Source organism: Glossina fuscipes, unplaced genomic scaffold (genome assembly GCF_014805625.2).
Source record: "Glossina fuscipes isolate IAEA_lab_2018 unplaced genomic scaffold, Yale_Gfus_2 219, whole genome shotgun sequence".
Classification (NCBI taxonomy): Eukaryota; Metazoa; Arthropoda; class Insecta; order Diptera; family Glossinidae; genus Glossina; species Glossina fuscipes.
In genome coordinates, this window is record NW_023998562.1 from 414597 (window position 1) to 437481 (window position 22885).

Consider the following 22885-nt stretch of genomic DNA (forward strand, 5'->3'; position numbering starts at 1 on the left):
TAATTAAGAAAAATAGAACCCGTAACTTCCAAGACTTTTGTTCTTCAACCGCATCGTACTGGGTTCCTTTGTAAATATAACCATCATGTATAATTATGTGGGGTAAGTTGCAATCCATATCTTAAAAAAACATTGCGAGGATTGGAAAGTGTCAATTTCGATGACATCGACTAATTTTTCTAAACAAAATTTATCCAAATGTAAGTAGTTCATTTTTTCCAAGTCTTCGTAGTAAATGCGAGACACCGAATCAGATGTTTTTTCGATGCTTAATTCAAAAATTGGAATGTTTCTTCAAGGGTAATGCTTGGAACTTTGCAATTTCAATGACCATCTAGTCAAACGAACACTTAAGAGAAATGTGTTCTGTAAAAACTCTAACATTCCGGTCTTTAGCCTCTTCCACGGGACAAGGACATTCGTTCTCCTGCCTTGTTAAAATGTCCAATTTATCTAACGACACTGTTCGCAAGCCTTTGCCAAAATCTTGCTTTCCAAGATTTTCAAACATTTTGTTTAATTCAATCTGCATCTGCTCATCATACTGGATTTTTTCCGCTTCTTCTTGATCAAGGGGCTCAATTCTTATTTGAACATTACTTAAATTATTCTGAGTTTCCTTTTTCTTATTATCATTATTGTTATTATTAAAAGTACATGATGATGTTCTTGCTGTTGCTGCTGTTGCTATTGTAATACTTTTAAAGGCATTATTTTTAAATGTTTACTAGCAGCCGGCTGACTTGGGCTACTGGTGCGTGGTGAATTCTTTTTAACCAAACAATTTAACAAGTGAGCTGATAGAGCGGCCCGCCTTTCAAAGGTTTTTTTGCAAAAGGGTAAAAAAGGAAACTGATTTCCCTGACGACGTAATAATAGTTCCCGATGAAGGGAGCAAACGTTAGTTGTTGTCATGATTATTTTGCATATCTTTGGCTTCGTTCAATTCCAAACGTTTCAATTCACGACTAGGTCCCTTGATGTGAACATCACCCATTTGCACGCGTTTCCTTAAAATGGTGTCGCGCATTTTACGAATGCGTTTTAAAGGTTTTCTGAAAATAGTGCTAAGCAAAAAAAAAATGGAGTTTTGTATTGCATATTATTACTTGTGCCCATTAGCAACGTGAGCTTTATAATCGATTTCACTGGGTCAGTAAACTCTTAGGTAGCACATTTACCTTCTTCACACAAATAATGGTCCTGTACAGCCAAGTTCATAAAATGGGAAAGAGACAAAAAGGCTGATTGCTCCAACGTTGGGTCGCGATATTTAAATGGATATTTACATGTCAGTAAAATGTAGGGGAAGAGTTTCGGTAACAAAGCATTTTTGTTATGAAACAAAATCTCTTCACAGATGTGATTACTTCGGCCATATTATCCTCATGTATTCATGGGTTTCTCCAATTCATCGCTATTCATGCTAATGTTCTTATCCGTAAGAATAGATAGTTCATAAAAACCCTTAGAAAATATAACCTTAAATGTGAAACTACCACTTGGACGATTCGGATAATTTCAACCAATCATAAGAGACATTTGAACCGAGCATTGGATATGTAGCTCTCATAGACTGTCCATTTTTCGTCCGCTGTAACGTTTTTTTAGTGCTTTTGTTGTCTGAGTCGAGACTTAGAACCCAACGGTGGTTTTTTTCTGAAGCGGTACCCATTCTTATTTGGGTTATGATTGTTTAAGGTTGCATTATTCCCACTTCCCATAAGAAAGAGTTATTGCTTGCTTTTTTCAAAAACTAGGATGTCTTATTCCACAAACAGACAGATTTAGAATATCATACTTATTTGGAATACGTTAGTTTTAAAAATAATAATATTTTCCGTTTAGGTCTTTAACATAATTACCTAAAAAATTGCAATTTTTAGTGGTCATATCATTTCTTAGAACGCGAGTCATTTGCATTGACAAAAAATCAGTATTAATTAAATTACATCGGTGGCGCTGCTGGTAGTTAATCAAATACTGTGCCATTGTATACCAAACTCTATGTTTTTTGGTTTTAATTAAATGCTCTAATGATAAAAAAAAACTCTCTCGGGCATGATCAATGTCCATTTTAATTTTATCTTCTTCGGTTAATAAGTTCTTTAAATGCAATATTAGGTGATTAGTAGAAGGAGCTTTCAGCACGAGGAATAGTAAAGTATGAGCTACAAACTTTACTATGTGACAGTGATCACGATGATCGGCTAAAAATTTGCTTGCGGGCTGAGGGGTTTCTTCGAATTTATCGAATATCGATACCGAGACACGTTTTTTCAGTTTTTCAATTTCTGGTTTTAAATCAAACGACATATTCATGTTATTGGTTTGATTCAGCGTGGTTTCGTAAACTAGTCCTTTCGGGGTATTTAAAGCCAAGAATATGCGCGTTCATAACGTCTTTTTCTCGTTCATTATACAACTCATCGATAGCATTGTGAGCGTAATTATCTCTGGCAATGCGTAAATAGTTTATAAGTTCCGTTAATTCAAATAAATTATTTCTTTCTTGAAATGAGGCTTGAGTCAATAGTTCATAAGCTAAAGGAAAAGCTAAAGAATCGATATCGTTAAACAGCGGAGCTGAAGTATTTCTGGAGGCACTTTCTGTTAAATTGATTTGTTGCTTTAGTAATACTAAAGCCAAATCAATGTAATCATCTTTATTAATCTTCTCACCATCCGTTAATTGCATAACATTGTAGGTCAAAGCGCAAGACATCACCAAACAATTTGTACGACAACATAATTGCTTAATACCTGTCACGATAGACATGTTCAAGGCTTTTGATAATTGTTGCATTTCCATCATAAAATATTTACATATATCCCCTGTTTCTGTTTTACGTTTGATGATATTTTCGATGCCCATGTCCAAAAACTTTGAGCAATTATTACTATTCATTACTTCACTAACGTCGTTAGTTTTTATACCATACTTGCAAAGTAAAATATATCTATTTTGTACAAATTCGTAACGTTTTGGGACTGTACGGTCCGCGTGTTTGGCGATTAGTTTGAAAAAGTTTATTAATTCACATTGCTTTTCGTGAGACTTATCATCAGTAAGAACGAAAGTGGAGCTTTCAAGCAAATTCTGAAAATAAGAAAAGTTATTTGGGAATTATTTGGCGAATATTGTGTACAATGTAGAAAAACTATTTTTCTTTTGGTATAAAATTGCTCTGGAAAAAATACTATAATTACATTATATTACAAAGAATATAGAGATATCCTCTACTTACCGCAAACAATTCCACCATTTCACAATTACACTTAGAATCTTTGTTAAACTTCAAACTTTTGAAAAACTCATACGCCACATCTAATTTACCGTTTTTAACTAATTGATAACAACAATTAAAGTTGGCGCTAACAGCAATCTTCGGTGCAACTCTAGCTTGAATAGATATATCATCCAACATATCGGGTGAATTCATTTTAACGATGCGAAATGCAAAGAAATTCAAATTAACATCTGCTCCGCTATCAGTAGGCCAAGCTTTGCTTTCATTAACTTAATAATTTCTAATTCATATTCAGTGTTGATCTTCGAAGCCAACGGATGATTAGAATATCGAAATTTAAGGAGCGGCGCTACAACGTCGGGCCAAGGGACTGGAGAGTTCTTAAACAAAATTTATTAAAAGCGAAAAAACTTGAAAAAATATTAACTGTAGTATTAATAAGGGCAACTCTAAGCGATCATCTTCATTGTGCAAAAGTTCTATGCAAGCTACAGACCTTTCTAACCAACAGCTAAACGAGTTCCGGCTAGCTACAAGTAAAGAGATGTAACACTTAATAGCTGTAACTGGCGACTGGCTCTTCTCTTGATATATAGGTAAAAGGAGGTCATTGATTAAACTTTTTAAATTGTCTAAGTAGACCCTTCGGAGAATACATTTAGCAGTTTCGTCTATTCAATCCTAAAAATATTTAACATGTATTAGTTCATTTTAATTGAGTTTATTAAGGATGTATGTAAATGAAAGCACACAGTTTCACATGTGTGCAATGAAATGGTGTAGTGAAAACAGTGCAGTTTTGGATGACAACAATCGAGTTACAGTAAATATAAAAGGGTACAGATTCCTTGTGACTGATTTCCAAAATTTGGACATTAAGCACAGCTTCACCAAATTTTTGCGCATAAACAAGAGGTAAAAAATCCGTGGGACAGAATATTAACAACATGTCAGTACGCACCACACTTCGCTTAGGGTAAATAAAAAACTACTTCTTCTGTTTAATTTAACAAACCACGTGACTTGCTTGCAAATAATTGCCCAAAGTAATTCTCCTAAATTGTACGTTTTCTTTAATACAATTAAGTCCTGTAAAGGATTAACCACTCTTAGTTTGTTAAAATTTCTTTTCGACGCCTTACATCCCTAAAATAGGTTTGGATAATATATGGGATGCATTTCTGTGACCATTTCAATTACTTACGAATGCATAAATTCTATTTCCTCGGAGACTTGCATTACTTTTGTGCAAAATTCTAAGCCAATATCTGGCCAGTCATCGGAATATTGCAATGCTCGAGTCTTCTGCGTACTCCACTCCGTTATATAAGGCATTATATTTGGATGGGTGTTATATACAATTGGTACAAATACTTTTAACCATTGCAAGAAATTAAAAGGTTTCGTATCGTGTGGTATTAAACTCATAAGTTTACGGAGTTCATGTTCATTAAGCTGTGACATGAGAGAGCTGGCGTGATGTTTCCATATCAAATATGCTAAAGGCATTTCCGTCTTAAACAACCCAGTTGTATATTAAATAAGATTCGGATGATGTACAAATTTCAACCAGACGCTATTAACTTTATAAGGATCAATAATAATCAGTGTTTTTAAACGATGCAATTGTTCAATAATTTCTACAATATATTGTTCATCGAGCTAAAAAAAATTAGAAAATTTTTAGTAAATGCTTAAGGTTTGTTTTCGATTAGCATTGCACAACTTTACGTAGAGTTTTTCAAGCGCGCATTTTCTCATTTTCATCATTTCACTTTCTAGCCTTTTACCTTTTTTAACATTTCGCAACCATATGTGAAGTTGTTGTCCACTAACACACAAAAAACAGAAGGACAGAAAGCAAGTGGCACGCAACGCTGAACTTGCAATTTGTAACAACGTATATGTTCACAAGCACCAAAGAGCGTCTAATTGCAGCAGCGCAATTAGTGATTATGGTAGTCATTACTTAAGCATTATTAGAAGGACTTGAGATAGACCCCTCTTTTCTCATATGGAGCGATTTTGAATGACTTTCTGAATCGATATCTTTGTGTATAGCCATCAATTTTTGATATTTCGATTAAATCGGATACATCGCCGCGTTTTGGGGCGATGACGAGCGCGATTGGTAATGAATCAAAACGATTGGCTTTCTCGATCGCTTCGCAAACCACGTTTTTTGAAAAGTCATTGTATGTGTAAAGGCTTAAAGCGAAGTGGTGTAGGGTATTTAGCGGTAAGCGTACAAATAGCATATATAATTTGGATATATGCTTACGTATGGTTTACAGATGTTATTAAACTTAAGAATTAGTATATAAGCAGTATTGCTTTACAATAAAATATCATTTGTATGTTAGCATCCAAGAGCTTTAAATTCGTTATTATTTTGTAGTGGTTTCTGGGAGAAACTATTTTGGCAGTTAGACGTGACCTTGACGGAAATAGTAGGGCATTAATTTAGAAAGATATTCATCTGACATGAAATATTCATAGAATCCTCTACCCTTTACTTACATAAAATGGATTTCCAGCACCATACTCTAATTTGATCCGAAAATAGGCGGTGGAGAATATGGAGAATAAATTGTAGAGTTCTTGCTGAGAGAACGATTGCGAAGGTGGGATATAGAGCGAAAGCATTGTAAATTTTATGTTTAACATTATTTGTATCACTACGGCCTGTATATTTGAGCTTAAATTTATACGTTTGTGAGGTATACTTGATTTTATAAAAACACCAATTCCTTGTGGTGGGATAGGATTATAAGAGCTTCTATAATGGGTCTCTTGAAGCGAGATAAAGGTTGGATTGAAATCACTTACGAGTGTACAGACTTCATCAAAATTATTAAGAAGTCCCTTAATGTTCCATTGAGGAATTTTAAAAACTTTATTTAATTGTAGTGACATGGAAACGGAGTGGAAATTAGGTTAAGTTGACATGTCAGCGTATCCGTCGAAAATGTCACTATAAGAATTTTGCGTGTATAATTTGTTTTTACCAGCAGAATAATCTGTACTTCCTGTAGCGGAACGATCATTTCCGTCGTCATTTAATTTGGTGAATTTATAGACTTCAGTCACTTCTTGACTGTCCATTTCGCGAACAATTTCATCTTCCCGCACATGCTTTAAGCATGGAGCATAACCTACGCCTTTAACCGAGTTCAGTTTGTCATGCAGTTTAGCGGACATAGCACATAAATTAGCTAGTGATTTCGATTTTATGAGCTTCTCGGTTGCGCGCAGGTTCCCAGCGAGGACAAGTAAATTCCAATCGCATAGAATCGATATAGAGTCTACATATGCTGTAATGCTACCTAGTGCTTTTTTAATAGCAGCAGATTTGCGAAATTGTTATGGAAGGATCAGTTGGAGAAATCACAACATATTTTTTGTCAGTAGGAGTGATGTTACTGATTGCCAACACCGGAAAGTCGGAATTTTTAATTTTTTTCGTTGGGGGTATACGCCCGCTAATAGATGAAATGTATTTGAGTTTTTATCTGGCGGCCCCGGAGCCATTATTTTGCCTTATAGTTGTCTGTTATTTAGTAAATTGAGAAATAACCATTCACTTGAAAAGGTTTGGGAGCTGCTGAGGATAATGGCAATTGTTTTCAATATTTTATTTTTCTTTTGTGTTTTTTGTTTCTTTTGATTTTTTTTATTATATTTACAGAAAACAAAAGCAAATATGATATCTGCGATAATTAGTCTTTGCAAAAACCCAGAAAACATACGAGTTAAACACGCAAAAACACCGAAAACAATTAAAAAATTGCAAACGAAAAACAAAACAGCACTACGCAGAACACAAGTCGATGTCAACTGAGATTTAAAAGTTATTAGAAGGAAACTCTTAAAATTCACTAACAGCTTCTGAAACTATCAGCATTAATTTCAGTTACTTTTTTGTTAATTATGATTAGTCAACATTTTAACTTTCTTTGCGGAACACTTTATTATTGAGTGTTTTTATTGGTGAGCAAACAGTACCATCAGATTTGATTATATCACCTGCATTGCTGTTGTTCTTGTTAGGTTTTATGGCATTTTCTAATATTCTTCCATCCGAAGAAACTTTTTTGGGTGTACTACTATGATTATCTTGTCTTGTTCATTTTCATTTTCTTGTTTTTCCAAAAGTCTGAATTCTTCCTGCCTAATATTTGTATCTGGTCTTTCCACAAATTAATTTTAACAGAGAATCTATCGATTACTGACTAATTAGTTTTAACAGAGATTCCATAGATATTGACAAAGAACCCTGAAAATGGATGCATTTTGGCGGGTAACCCTAGACTTTTAACAGACAGCTATGAACAGATGAATAAAGTTCTTCTACTTCTTCTTTACAAAGGTTTATTATTGATTGAAATAAAGACTACAAACATTTGATTCTATTACAGATTTTCCTGCTTTAATACTACCAAATATTGGGAGTCTGACACATGACGTCATAGATATTGTAGATAATTTAATATTCGCTATTCCAGCTGTTTACTTGTTAATTTTTTCCGTTTTTTGTTCTCTATCAGTATGAATTTGTTGCTTACATGATGACTCTGAATTGTTACCAGTTTTTGTAGAATTACATGAGTCGGAGGTTGTGCAAGGTTTGCTGTGCCAATGTGAAGAGGAATCATCTGATGTTGGTTTGAAAAATTCTAAACAAAAGTCAACAATTTTCCAAAAACAGTGATTAAAAGAAAGAACGCAATGGAAAATGTAATTTTTATGCATCAGACTTCATATTCCGCTAATACCTTTTTGCATTTTCTATGTTTATTTCTCTACAATATTTTTTTAAGTTTAGAATAGTATTTGTCTAAAACTCTGAACGTTTTGTCAAAACAAGCAAAGCGAATCAAAAATCTGTCGTGAACACATTTCAACTACACCGGATTAAGTCGTCAGAGGGGACACTTTGTAAACCTACTTGTTCATGCATTTCGTTCAATATGTCCTTGAATCTAAAGACTCAACAGAAACTGCATTTAAAAGCTTTGACAAAATGCAAACCGGACGACTTAATAACATTATGCAAAGCAGCCTTCGATTATTTAGCCAATGGATCGGAACAACAGGTAGCAATTAAAACGAAAATTAAAAAATGTAACAAATATCAATTTATTTATTATGGACATTTTTCAATTTTTTCTATTACTGCTCAGATAGCGGTATATCAATTGATTGCAGCTAATTATAATCACTTGAATTTAAAAATTGAAGATGTGCAACACAGCGTAGAAGCTCTTATATCACTGCTGATAGAATCTGCTAAAATCGACGATGAAGGTAGAACAGTCGAAAAGCCATTTCAGGAATTGGGATTTTCAGACAAGGCAGTGCAAATTCTAATGCAATTTGTTCACAGCAAACGCAACTTTATTGAGGGTTCTACAAAAACTGCAAATATTAGGGCTTATCGCTTAGTTAATCTCGAGTGGCGCCTAGAAATACGATTGGCTTCACGTGCTCTAATGAAGCAGAGTCAAATATTTGTTACTATGAAATTATATTTACATACGGAACCAAAGAGTGAAAACCGCGATTTATTAGATAATACGTCGGAACAAAACGCTATCATTATACACGAAGATGAAAGACGAAATCGCAAAGACGTTTTAGTGCAAATAGATTTGAATTCTCTGAAGTATATGATACAATCTTTGGAAGAAGCGCTAACGGAGTCTCGAACACGACGTGTACGTAATATTATAGCCGCTATACATTAGAATATCTGTAATGTAAATTCTTTAGTTCTTTGTAAAGATTAATCTACAAGATTGCAACCAAAATTATTTACAAAAATCACCACAGCGCAAACAATCGCATGTGGGCTTAAAAGACTTGAATCTCTCTTGGCTTTGCAAACAAAACTCTTTTCTGACCCAAATGTCCAACGTAGCAAACCTAAAATAGAATATTAAAAACGTGCTACATAACTGATATACGTCTGTTAAATACATTTCCTTTTATATACAATATAAAAAATTATTATATTCCAATCCACTATTTCACCAATTTTATTAATGTTACTATAGAAAAATATGGCTTCGTTCATTCTTTGTTGGTTAACATTTCCTTAGCAGCTGTTTTTAAAAGTTCTTTTTTCTTTTGTCTATTCTCATGTTTCTGCTCCAAAGTTTTTTTCAAACCCTTAACACGTCTTGTTTGTATCTTATCCAAATTTTGTTTTCCTAAATGTATTCGACCATGCGTGTTGCCTAACTCGTCGTGTGAGATATTTTTCTTTTTAGTGACCTTCAACTCTTTAGGTTGTTTGCGAGACGTTTTGTAAAAATCCTCGGAAGCGATTTTACTACGTCGTATGGAAAAATCGGCAGAAGGTCCTATTTCCATTAGTTCAATGCGTGGTGTTCTCTGACCTGACTTTTTCAGTAAAATCTTATACGAACGCATCAAAATTGTCATATCCTCTGTACAAGTGAAGCTTAAAACATGTTCTATACCCTGTAATCGTATTGCTTCAATCTTATCCTTTTGAAAAGTATCAGTCAGAAGATTACGCAGACGTCTCAACTCGTCGGTTTGCGACCATTTCGGTCCATTAAAAACTAAGCAGGGTTTTACGCAAGTGCCAATTTTTTCAATTTTAAAATATGATAAAGCCTTGTATTGCTTAATCCCTAATTCGACCATATCCAGTATTTCGTTCTCAAATATACGGCCCAAGACGAGATTGTCAGGCCTCTTTTTAGAAGTTGAGCCAAAAGCAAAGAGAGCGCAATCGTTTTTCTGGACTAAACTGTAAAAAGCGAAATATATAGTCATAAAGAAATCATCAATACAAATAAACTTACAATTCCAGTGAAGATGGATCTTCAAAAGGCGATATGTCATTACTTCGATTTAAAACTCTCACCAAAGGCTTTCTTAATTGCTGCAAATCTTTCATATAAAGTTTTACATTTCCGCCACATTTACGGCCTTCTAGAAGCAGCATAACGCGGGCATTCTCGACAAGCTGAGATTCCCTTGCCAACAGCACTTGTTTGCCTTTGCGAGTTTTTGGTTTCCTGCGTTAAATAATCATCATTTTTCTTCCTTTTTTCTAAACAAAACGAACTGATTTTGTTACCTTATTCTCAGTAAAGACATAATAATGTTTTTTCTATATAATGATCAACAAATCAATATCAATTCGCACGTGCCGTGCTTACAACAATGTTATTCTTTAACTTTATTGCCTTAATGCTAACCTAGTTACTTAAATACTAACGTAGACAATACGCTACGCTATCGTATTGGGACGTAAATGTCATTTGGTAATATTTTGACAACTAACATGTATAAAAGTTTCATGAAAGCCGATATGGTATTTATTTGAAATTGGTAGTGGTTTTATTGAATGCCTGAAAGCTAGCTTTCGTTCGCGAGAAAACCGATAGTTGATGTACGTTTTTTTGGAATCACGTAACACTTTCGTATCATTTTCGTTGCTAACATTCATTTGTATACGAAAAAGCAGAAAAAGAAGCAAATTTTTTGCTGTGGTGGTCAAAGCGTGAAATATAACAATTGGTTCTCTCTTCAATGAAGAAACAAACAAACCAATTGTTAAGGTAGTGACTCGTTTTTAGCTAAGTGAGTGTGTGGACCATGAGCCATATTGACAAGTGTAAACAATCATATACGCTTACTCTCAGATGTTGGCAACTTTTATACGCTTACTCTCATATGTTAGCAATTTTTGGATTCGCATGTTCGCTGAAAAGAGAGAAAGTTATTTAAGTTAGCTTTTAGTGAATTTCTTAGATTGGCAAAACTAACAATAGTGTTATTTATTTATTTATTCCACTTATACAAGAAATCAACTAAAACAAAATGGCAGTCGAGTTCAATTGACTCTTAAGTAAATCTTAAAATTAATTTATAATAAAACTTAGTATAAGTACAATAAAACAAATAAGGAGGAAAAAAAAAGAAAGAAAAAAAAAAAAAAGCATGTACACAATTAGCATAGAGCCACACCCACAACCGATACAGGACCAAATTGCAAGTGAACCCCTAAGCCATCGCAAACATGCATAAGCTTGGCAACCGATAATTGTTAACAACAAATTAATTTTCGACTAATAATGACATATGTAAGGTTAAGTCAGTTTAAATATGACATAGGTAAATCGCGCTTATTAAGCAATATTGCTTTAATGGACTTTAAAGAGTCCGTTAATGAGAATAGATGATAGACATCATTTAGGTTCTTGCAAACAACTCTGAGCGGGTTAAACAGTTCAAAATTATATTTGCATTGACTAAGCTTTATAAACATAAAGTGCCTAGAGAAACGGTTAGGGACATTAAAGCCTATCTCACGAAGTAATGCGGGCGAGTCAATTGCACCATTTATTAATTTGATTAAGAAGGAAACCCCAAGAACAAATCTACGTTTCTCGAGTGACGGTAAGGATAACAGAAGCAACCTATTTTCATAGGGTGGAAGAGGGGAAATCGGGTCCCAACCCAAATTCCTAAGGGCAAACAGCAAGAATTGCTTTTGTATAGATTCAATTGAATCTACGTAGCACCTATATGAAGGACACCACACAACGGAGGCATACTCAAGTATAGGTCTAACCAAACACGTGTAAAGCCTTTTCGTAATATAAGGATCATCAAGCTCTTTGGACCACCTCTTTATAAAACCAAGCGCGGACCTAGCTTTGCTTAACGAGGACTCAATATGCAAATTGAAACGTAACCTATAATCGAATAGAACGCCTAAATCTATGAACGAATCGACGTCTTCCAACCTGTGCGAATCAATGAAGTATTGAGTACTGAACGACTTCCTTCTCAAGAAAGAAAGCTTCTTACATTTATTTAGATTTAGTTTCAGAAGATTGAGAGAGCACCATGCAACCAAATTGTTCAAATCACTTTGAAGATGATGTGATTGCGATTCTACGGAAAAGGAAGAAAACAGTTTCACATCATCAGCATACATTAAAATATCACTGAATTTAATCACGGAAGGCAAATCATTGATGTATAAATTAAATAAAATAGGTCCCAAGTGGCTACCTTGGGATACGCCAGAAGTCACGGGGAATTCATCCGAGGTAATGAGGTTAAACAAAACCTTGAATGATCTACCATACAGATAAGAGCTTAACCATTCCACTAAGAAGAGAGGAAAGCCAGAGGTCTGCAGTTTAAATCTAAGAAGTCTATGATTAACCATATCAAACGCTTTGCTAAAGTCAGTGTAAATGACATCAGTGCGAGAACCACTAGAAAAAGCCTTGAAAACATGAGAAGTAAACTCCAACAGATTGGTCACCGTAGATCTTCCCTTTCGAAAACCATGCTGGAAAGGAGAAATATACAATTTCATGGAAAAGGCTATATGCTGAGCCACAATTCGCTCGAACAGTTTAGGTAAGACACTCAACTTGGCAATGCCTCTGTAGTTCTCTACAAGTTGCGTACTACCACTTTTGTGAATAGGAATAAGGAAAGAAGTCTTCCAACACAAAGGGAAAACACCTAAATTCAAAGACTTATTAAAAATCTTTGAGATAACATCACAAAGCTCGCCAGCACAAGATATAAGTACACATGACGGGATCCCATCAGGTCCAGGCGAACAATTATATTTCAGAGAGCTCAATCCTTCAAAAACGTCATTTTCAGATATAACAAAGTTAGGAATTGAAATCGAATTAGAAATCGGATATGGATAATTTACCGATAAATCAAAATTGGCAGTTGAAAAGTTCTGTCGGAAGTATTCCGCAAAGAGATTTGAGGTTTCAAAATCATCCGCGGACTCGGAGCCATTAAAAGACACAAACGACGGATTTATGGAGATTTTTCTTTTGGAATTAACGAACTTGAAAAAGTATTTAGGGTTAGCAAACAAGGAGGATTTAACAAACTGAAGGTAACTGCAGTAGTATTGGCGGTTGAGGGAATTAAATTTATGCCTTGGAACAGAGTAAGCGAAATAGTCGAGAGAAGAACCACTTTTCGAAAATTTTTTGAAAAGCTTGTTTTTCTTATTCTTGTAGTATTTAATTGTTTTATTAAAACACGGGGGACCCTTGCTTCAAGGACGGGACTGCTTGATCGGAACGGATGCAGAAATAGCTTGATTTAATATATTGTAGAACGACGACAGTAAGCTATCAATGCTTCCCTCTGAGAAATCGAGCACAAAATGAGAAAGATGTGATTTTAGTATGGAAACATTGATTTTATGGAAATCATAAAGTTAATATGAAAAATTTGAATTTTGAACGTTATAGAAGTTCAACGAACCAACATACTTGTAATGAAAGGAAACACCCAATGCTGGATGATATGGATCCTCAGGTAAACTAAACGGAAGACAACGATTAACGCAAACCTCAGGAAAATTTGCAAAGCAGAGATCGAGAAATCTCCCATTACAATTAGGGGTACCATTGTATTGAACTAAATTATTATCAAATAATTCATTGAAGAACACAACGGCTTTATCAGATGTTGAGGAAGGGATCAAACAGCCCACGCAAGGACTATATCGGTAGGTTTAGATTGCTTGGCCACTTCACAAATGAGGGCGGCATGTTTCTTATATACAGAGATATCCGAATTTGGGGGAATATAGGAGCAGGTCACATATAAGTGTTTCTTAGGAAATTTCACTCGAATGGCGATAAATTCAACATCGGGAGTAGTTGGAAATTCCCACGAATAGGTGGGGAGTGCCGTAGAAATAGCAATTAAAACACCACCACCATTGCGATACAAACAATCGTTTCTGAAAACTTGAAACGAATTATGGAAAAGTTCCGACGAATATAGACCCGGCTTCAACCATGTTTTGGTGAATTTAGGAAGGTAGAACGAATTTTTGAATTTAGGCCCCTAACATTTTGATAAATGAGAGAAAATGAGGCTGAAGAAATATTTAGTTTTTTGAAGGAGAAAGAGCTACTGCATTCGCATTACGGGATCGGTCCCGAGGGATAAATTCCTTAATTAATGATCCAACCGGCCACAAAGTTTTATTTAAAATCAAATCAATATTTTCGGTCGGAACTAGAATTTTAAAAGATGAGATAGCTCTAGATAGAGAAGGACCCAGTTTGAAAATACTAACTCGCTTTAAATTGACAGAAGGGGCTTTCGCAGCCAGATAACCCCTTATGTTTTCAACAGATGTATCTGGTGCCAGTCTTGACACAAATATGGCCTTTCTGGGAGGAACTGCCTTCAAGCATATGTCATCAGTACTGGGAGCAGCAGGGTTAACGGATGGGGAGTTATGAGTTGGGGAAAATATAGAGGGGGTAACCACACTTGCACGAGCAGCTTGTGCGACCTGCTCAGTTTGGCCACCAGCATTTACACTCGAACAGCGAGGAGGAGAGGACTATTTACTATTACCCTTATTAGTTTTGGGCAATGACGCCTGAGAAGATTGAGTGACATCTATGGGAGGAGATACCCTTGCCAATTCAGCATAGCTCAAGCCAGAAGGACTTCTCGGCCTATTTGTAACATTTATGTTACCAACCAACTCAGCCGTAGCAGAAACACTAACATTATTTGTAGCCTTTAGGGAATCGCTAACTTGCACCAACGAAACGGACTTAGGAGGTGACGAACCACACGCTACGCTACGCGTTGAGACTTTGTTAGCTGGAGAGGAAGATGACTGCACAATATACCGACATTCATCAAACCTAGTCTTGATTAATTCAAACTTCTCCCACAAAGTGCCGAGATTTTTGCTCAAATCTGAGAAACAATTTCTCGTCTCCGTGAAGAGTTTGTAGAAATCAATGTCCCGCTTTCTACAGTCAGGACATGACCATCGTAAACCTTTAGAAGGGTCAAGGACTGCATCAGCAGCACGGCCGGTAATACCAGCATATTTTGCATGTCCAAAACGATCACACAACCAACAAGAAATGAATCGTTCAGATTCAGGGCCGCTTTTCGCACGACATGGAGTAAGTAAACAATCCATGTCCATTGAAAACAAAAAAGTAGCTTATGAAGGAAAAAAAAAATGATTTTTTTTCACGGCACAAATTTTCAGGAAAATTAAAGCAAATTTTTCACTTCCCTGCCCACTGTAAATATACAGCGAAAACTAACGAAAACTGTAAACACAGATTAACGGGCAAAAAGAGAGACTTTTACTAAGAGCTCAATTGTTGCTTACAATAAACCAAAATCATTTTTTCACATAAATGTTTAATAAATTCATATACATTAAATTCACACTTTATTCTTTTAGAGAATTTTTTAAATTTAAACAGGAATAAAGCAAAAAAGCTAAGAAATACACTAAAAAAATTGAAATATTTGTTGACAGAATAAAAACGCGACTACAAGACGCACGCAGAGTTGCCAAACTTCAACTGTTATTTCTGAAATGTAAACGTTTTCCTGTTTGCGTGTGTTTGGCGCTGATGATAATCTGACAAGTTATATGCATTTTTCCTTATTCCTTATGCTGTCGTAACCACATTTAAAAAATATTAACATGAAAATATTAGTTCTAATGACGATTACGATTAAAACGAAGATTTACCCTAATGGACAGAAAAAGATCGCTAACAAAGTGTACTCAGATAATCATTTCGTTGCTTTAAATGATATTCCTTTTTTTTCTATATATATACAAGTAAGGCACTAATCATGTATCATTTAGCTGTCATTTGAAAAGTGTACTTTGAGAAACACTTGGTCTTGGTAAGGCTTTCGTCAATCGAAATTAATTTCGGAAAATTAAAAGGAAAATTTGACGTCTGCTTGTTTATAATGATACAATCAATAAGAAAAACATACAAACGTAACAGTATGTAAAATTTTTAATGTAATAAAGTGAAGTGAAATAATTTCATATCTTATCACACTTTCAAATTTTTATTTCTTAGAAAAACTTTGAATTGTAAAATCGAACTTTGAATAATATATTAATACATTAATATATAAATTTACCTATCAAGAATGTATAATATTTTAAAATTAATTGCAACTCAATCCCAATTTTGTATTACATAAATAAAAGCCAAGATTTTTGTTTCACACAACATCTTAAAGAGGATTTATTCTTTATATCATTTATCACAATACAATTCAGTTCGAAAATATAGGAGATATGCCGGTTATTATTTGCTGACTTAGTCGCACCAACTGGAAGCGAACTATAGACATAGCCGTCAAAATAAGTTTCCTTGATCCAGGAAATTAAAAGTTTGCTTCCATAATTTTCACGAGGTCGCAAGGTTACGTTTTCGTTTTTCAAGTGTTTTGCATCCCGTATGCGATAGAAGAAGTTAAGTTAAAGAATGGTGTAAGCCTATAGAGGAGCCAGCATTTCAAGCAATTGGCAACGGGTCTATCACGGTACCTCAAAAGTGTGGAAAACCGTAATAAGAACTCTACGTATCCATTACCAACAGTTCGTGACGATATTGAAATGAAAGAAGCCCAAGAATCCTTCAATAGTGTTCCCATAAATGAGCCTTTGTTTTATTGAGTATTATAAGTGAAAAGTTCTACGTTTTGTACTTATCTATAATCCAATTCAATTATTGTACCATTTCATTATTATATGCTATTATTATATAATTCAAATGTTCTGTTAATTCGTTCTTCTATAATGGCCGAATTTCACATACGCATCATTATGCTTTTCGCATTCTATTCTCCAAGTTCTTTCACCTGATACCCACACCGCCGGTATTATTAAGAAAAAATTAATCGCGGCATCTACCATATTCATTTTAGAATTAACCCACTTTTAGACAGACAAAATAGTTTTAAACATCCTATCTTGTTTACCTTATAATAAGTAAGCGTAAATCCTCAAAAAAGTGAAAAAAACTAAAATTTATGAACTTGTGACGTTGCGTGGGCATGGCGGATTTTGTCCATTTAATCTATTCTTAGAGAATAAATGCCGAAAAGAAACTTAAATTCAACTTCTCATTATATTGCAGGTTTGGTATTGATAGAGCAAAAAAAAAACACTTCCAATTCTTCCTTGAAATGGTAGAAGATTTAGTGTCAAGAGTTCGCAGTCTCGAAACGATCTATGAATTTCACTTCAATAGGTTGGATAAAACCACTTGTAAGGGATTCCCACTAACATTCGGATTACGTTAATTTACTCTCAAATATTTTTGTATAGCTCACGAAAAATATTTCTTGACGATACTAAAGGTATTTCTGATCAATGATTATGATTATTTGATGGATAAAAAAAACATATTTTAATACATGTTTGCCTATAAAATTTTTTTGTCATTGTTCGACCTCATCTAAATGTAAGAGCTTTCTAACCGAAACTGAACGACTTTCAATACAATCTAAACGTCATAAAACTGTAGCTGCGACAAGTTTTTTTACTATGTGTTTTTTCGCAGAAGAGAACGGAAGTGTTTTTCTTAATAGTACTAACAGCACTCTTTTGTTTCGATTACTTTTTCTAAATAGGAACTGGACGAATTTTAACAGAATCTGAACGTATTTTGACAGGGATAGAATTTCAACGACTTTTAACAGTAACTGGTTCTTCTTCTTCTTCATTTCGTGACAAATGTTGAACGCGAGCTCGCACTGTTACCATATTTCAACGGCATCTCCAATCCCAACATACGGTATTTTTTTTAACATGTAAAAAGAAAACCAGCTAATGGTTTTTAAATAAAAGAGTCTTGAAGTGAAAACCTGCAAGAGTTAAGAAAATACTAAAAAAAGGGGAAAAAAAATAAAAAAAAAGATGAAAAAACTACATACCAAAAAATAATTTAAAAAAATTTTCTGAATAGAGGGCAGAACAACTTTTTGCGGGGATTGTTAACAAAATAGTTTAGTAAATACATAAAAACGAAGATAAATTTATCTGCCTACGTTGACAGCCTCGTCAGCCATTGCTACTTCGTCGGTTGGCGCTTTACTGATTTTTTTTTTCCCTGAATACCATAAAAATGAAACACCACAAGCTATGTTGACCGCAAATGTAAACAAAGCCAGGTAAACACCGTAACCGTAACTAAAAAAAGTAAAATTAAGTTTTAAAAATTTGTTAAATATTAAATTCGTGAAACAATTTCTTTTCTTTTAAATTTAACCTCACGAAAAAAAGGTGGAAGAAGATAGCTTCATTTTTCACGTTACCGCCGGAAGGTTAGTGGAATATTTAAATATTCAAATCTGCAGTTAGTTGTATATTAGCGGCACTAACATCAGGTATGTTTGGAGTCATATTAATTTATATGATATTATATTCGCCATTGCTTTTTAGACTTCTTTTTGCTTTTTTGTGGATAAAGCTAAACATGAATGCATGTATATGTGATGCAAAACGGAATCCTTAATTTATAGGATGTTTTATTATTTTTACAGATGTATGCACATGGAAACTCGGCGGAAGATCCAATGTGTCGTCTATATCGATTGACAAAAGCGGGATCTATTATGAATGACAAAAGTTTGAGGAAGTGCCTTTCAAATAATTATGTAATTATTCACGCGAGCTGTCGCGGGCCTTATATGAATAATCTTAACATTTCGGCTTTAGCTATCACGGCCACATTTTTTTAATGTGTTTTATATATTTTCTGTGTTAACAATTATTACTGTTTATTATCTGGACATACAAGCCACGAATTTATTGGCTTGGTCCATCTTAACAAAACAACCAAAAAAAAAAAAGAAATTCGTGGTTTGTAGAGCCGTCTTCAACTTCTTGAGGAGGAAGTATATTAATTTTCCGAAATTTGGATTCGTATCCTCCAATATACGAACTCTCATGAAAAGTATGTCCTTGCATGAAAGGAATGTGAACTTTTTGGTGTATTATTACAAAAACTAGCCAATAACTGTGCAAAACGAAGTGATGTAGGGTATCTAATGTTCGACTCTAATGTTCTTATTGGTTTTCGTATAAACTACCATGCCAATAGCGTTCGTCTTTGCATCGAAACCTCAATGTACTAAATATTTTGAAACTTGCGAACTATACGTCGGGGGGGGACAGCGGGGACAGACAGACAGATGATTAGAAAATGATTATCATTCGGGTGGTATAATAGAAAGCGGTTGCGTGTTCGTTTGTATTCAATCATTTCCTTTGAATGACAAAGTGGATTGAACGACGGGGCGCAATACTCGATGAAAACCTGTACAACAAAAATAAGAATGAATGTGAAGTTATTGATAGGTAACCGCAGGACCACGTCAATGTATGTTTTGGTTATATGTAACTCTCTGTAACTAAAAATAATAACGTCACAAAATATGCCATCATTGTCTTGATTTTTGGTATTCGTGTTATATAGTGGCACGAAATGCTTTTGAGGTTAAAAATTTAGAAAAAAAAAAAAAAAAATTCGTTGAATTCTAATTGAGCAAGGAATTCCAGATAACAGAAGTATCCTTTGGCCTAATTAATTTAGTATATTATTATAATTTATAATAATGAAACCATGTAAATGTGACGTAAAATTACAAAAATAGTGACTGGAGGTGCGCCCCTCCGGGGTTGTTCGCCGCTCTAGTTGATGATGGCGCAGAGCCTGTTGCCTGGGCAGAGCAGGATGCTGTTGTTGGTGATACGGCTTTCCGACATCGGAGTGTCGGATCGTTGGCCGTTGATCCCATCAACTCTCGTATACCTCTGGCTTTCCGACGTTGAGGTGCCGAACCGTTGGCCAGAGAGGTACGGGTTGTGTCAACGTTGGCCACCATGGGCTCGCAATGGGTTGACAGACCCTCGGCTGTGGGATTTTTATTGTTGCGTTGAATTTCTAACCTGAATCTGTTGCGGCAGTGGCCTCGATAACCCTTTTGTGCTAACGACGAGAGCCACCTGTGCCGTTGATATTTCGATGTAGTTTTTGTTTAGTTCGTTGTAGCTGTTGTCATTACTTATATAGGTGGGTGTTGTCTCGATATCAGGGTTGGTGTCTCTTCAGTGCCGATGCAATTTGCTGTATCTTAGTAATTATAGACGTAGTGTTGTCGTAGTAGTTGAGGTTAACTCTAACGATATTGCGGTTATGATAGTTGTTGTCGTTGGTGTTTTTGATGTCAATGTTGGTGCTGTTGCTGTGACGCTATTGTTACAGGCGATATGCTGCTCGTTTGTCGTGGCTGTAGCTGATGTTATTTATGTAGGTGGGTTGCTGCCACAGTGCCGACGAGTACGTCGGCGGCCGGACCGTTCGGCCGCCTACTATCCCGGCAGAAGACGATCGCCATTGCTAGAGGCATACTTGGCGTCGGATGGCCTGCTCCATTAGATGAGCAGCCGTTAAAGTTGTTGTTTATATTTTGCTGTGCATACCTGTGCTTTGCTGTGTGGGCATCACGCAAGTATTTAGGCTGGTAGCGATTATCGTAGTTGTCGTTGTTCTTGTTGTTGAATTCATTGTAGTTGTTGTGATGCTATTGTTATGATTGTTATATTTTGGGGTACCGACCTCTATTGGTACTTACTGTTGTTGTGGATGCTGCTGCTGTTGTGGTGTTTCCCGTGATGTTGTTATGCTGATTTACTGTTGAGGCAAACTTGATTGTTTTTCCAAGATGAGTGCCTCAGGCGTGGCATTTGCCTTTTGTTGACGGAGAGTCGTATCAGCACCCATATACGTTTGGGTTTCCGACCTCGAAATGTCAGAGCGTTGACCAGTAGGTACGTGTCCTGTGTCAACATTGGCTGCTATAGCGCTCGTATTATGTTGATCTGAACCTGGCGGTGAGTGCAGCCTTGTAATGGGCGTTGCGTCTTCGAAATCTACTTGTTTGTTTTTCGGGCATGCGTGACTGAACTCGTAGGCTGTTAGGAACCTCGCCGTTACCAGGTTGACTTGTTCGCAGTGGCTGGTTTCGTAGGCGGCTGTGAACTCCGAGCCTACCAGGTGTGGGTTGTAGTAAGAGGCATGGCGCCGTTGAATTCCCGGAGGACTATTGCTTGTAGGCTCGGATGCTGCATTTGTATCCTTGCGGGCTTCATTGCATGGAAGGCGTAGATTTGGAGGGGTTTGAGGACTCTGCTTCGCATCGCTACGTAGTGGCGTCTTTAAAATTTCCCTGCTGCGAGGTGGATTGGCGCTATTCACATTCAGCGCACAAGAAGAGCATTGCGTTGGTAAACCGTAGGTCTCGTTTCTGTGGGTTGTTGTAAGATGATTCCGTTGACTTGGCTGGGTACTAATTGGCTTGGGTTTAACCACGGATCTATCTTGCGGTGTTTCGCTCGAGGAGGCAGGTACGTATCTTTGTTGGCAGCATTTAGTGGATCTTACGCTTCGTCGGCCGCACTTCCGGCAGTGTAAGACCTGTGAGTTCGGACAATCAAACTGGTGGTCCCTGCTCTGGGCACATCGTCGGCATGCCGTGGTCGTTTTTATTTGCTTCTTTTGCGGCATTGGGTCCGGTGCCCACCTTCTTTTGTTTGATAGACCGCATCGTCGAGCGACTGGCTGAAATTCTCTGTATGTCTCAGGGGGGCTTCACGTGGCATGTTGCTCGTTGGAATCGCCTCAAAATTGCTGGCGAGTTCCATGAGTTCGTCGAGATTGGTGAAATCTCGGCGCCGTACGTACCACATGTACTCAGGTTGCGCATTCGTAGAGATGCGTTCCAACTTCTGCTCTTCTCTTATTGTGGTATGGCGCATCAGGTCTTGCAAGGCCAACACATGGTCGTGAGATTTCTTCTTCGTTCGCTGGGTGCGTCGACTAATGTCATTTTCTTCCGGAAGAAGTAACGCGGTGGCAAGAAGAATTTTAGAAAGTCGGCCTTGAACTTCTCCCAGGTCACCCACCGTTCGTTGTTGTTACGGTACCACATTAAGGCCCGGCCACGTAGCATCATCACCATGGTGGCTGGCAAACGGTCTTTGTCGATGCTGTATGCCTCCGCTAGCTCTTCGATCCGTTCGGTGAAGGCAAGTGGCCCACTATGGCCGGTTAAGTTGAGCCCCAATCTGCTGAATACTTTCATGACGGGACTCGTCATCCGCTGCCGGAAAAACTCGGTGTGCTCCGCCAATCGCGATAGTCGAAACAATATTCGGTCAACCTTGAAGCCATGATGGCGATGGGGCAGATGCCGTATGGAGTGTATTAATACGCCAGCTTAACTAAAGTTAGTAGCACAAATAATTACCCGAGGATCAGGACTGCCCTGGACGCTCTGATATTCTTTTTTTTTTTCTTGAAAGTTTTCTTGTCTCTTTCGGTTTTTTCTGTTTATTGTCTTCTTCTCTTTATTTATTTTGTTTCCTTTTTGTTATATTTTTTTTTTCTTTTAATATATCTTCGCTACCCCGTACAAATTTCTATAGGGTTAGTAGCTTAGGTCTATATATTTTCTTCTTTTGGCAATTTCTCTTTGTTTTTTTTTATTCGTTATGCGTACCTTAAACTGTAAGTGCAAGGGTGTATGTATAGGTGTAATACTATTAATTAATTTAATTAATTAATAATATTAGAATTACTCATTTCGCAACGGTTACAGAAAGTGTCGTTAAGATGAGAAAGATGAACAAAATTGAACCACTATTATTTTTTCTCTTCTTTTAATTATAGACTACCTTCAAACCTTTTGTGTGGTTATTTGATAGGTATAGGTATTGCCTTCCT

General features: G+C 36.1%; 3 protein-coding genes and 1 pseudogene across 4 annotated transcripts in view; 2 read left to right on the forward strand and 2 right to left on the reverse strand.

Annotated features, from left to right (window-relative positions):
• Positions 1–1626: 1626 nt before the first annotated feature.
• LOC119642133 lies at positions 1627–8300 on the reverse strand (annotated as a pseudogene).
• Positions 8301–8330: 30 nt separating this feature from the next.
• On the forward strand, positions 8331–8998 carry LOC119642134. Its single transcript, XM_038041123.1, has 2 exons — positions 8331–8347; positions 8506–8998. The coding sequence occupies exons 1-2, from the start codon at positions 8331–8333 to the stop codon at positions 8996–8998; spliced, it is 510 nt and encodes a 169-aa protein (XP_037897051.1).
• A 207-nt stretch (positions 8999–9205) lies between these two features.
• LOC119642127 (ribosome production factor 2 homolog) lies at positions 9206–11032 on the reverse strand. The gene is made up of 3 exons (XM_038041117.1): positions 10366–11032; positions 10088–10303; positions 9206–10032 (listed from the first exon to the last, which is right to left on the reverse strand). Exons 1-3 carry the CDS (start codon positions 10383–10385, stop codon positions 9324–9326), a joined length of 945 nt encoding a protein of 314 aa, XP_037897045.1. The 5' UTR covers positions 10386–11032; the 3' UTR covers positions 9206–9323.
• Positions 11033–18014: 6982 nt separating this feature from the next.
• Positions 18015–22885, forward strand: part of LOC119642126 (putative tRNA (cytidine(32)/guanosine(34)-2'-O)-methyltransferase 1) — a 33222-nt gene continuing 28351 nt past the window's right edge. For both annotated transcript variants that reach the window (XM_038041112.1, XM_038041116.1), the window contains exons 1-3: positions 18015–18269; positions 18382–18485; positions 18642–18755. The gene's annotated coding sequence lies outside the window, so the exon portion shown is untranslated. The remainder of the gene's footprint in view (positions 18270–18381; positions 18486–18641; positions 18756–22885) is intronic.

Excerpts from the sequence above, each read along its gene's own strand:
- LOC119642127 (XM_038041117.1), bottom strand. The coding sequence starts at position 10,385 with ATGTCTTTACTGAGAATAAG. Across the intron at positions 10,304-10,365 it reads ATGTCTTTACTGAGAATAAG|GAAACCAAAAACTCGCAAAG; the intron begins GTAACAAAATCA and ends TATTTAACGCAG. Across the intron at positions 10,033-10,087 it reads GATCCATCTTCACTGGAATT|TTTAGTCCAGAAAAACGATT; the intron begins GTAAGTTTATTT and ends CGCTTTTTACAG.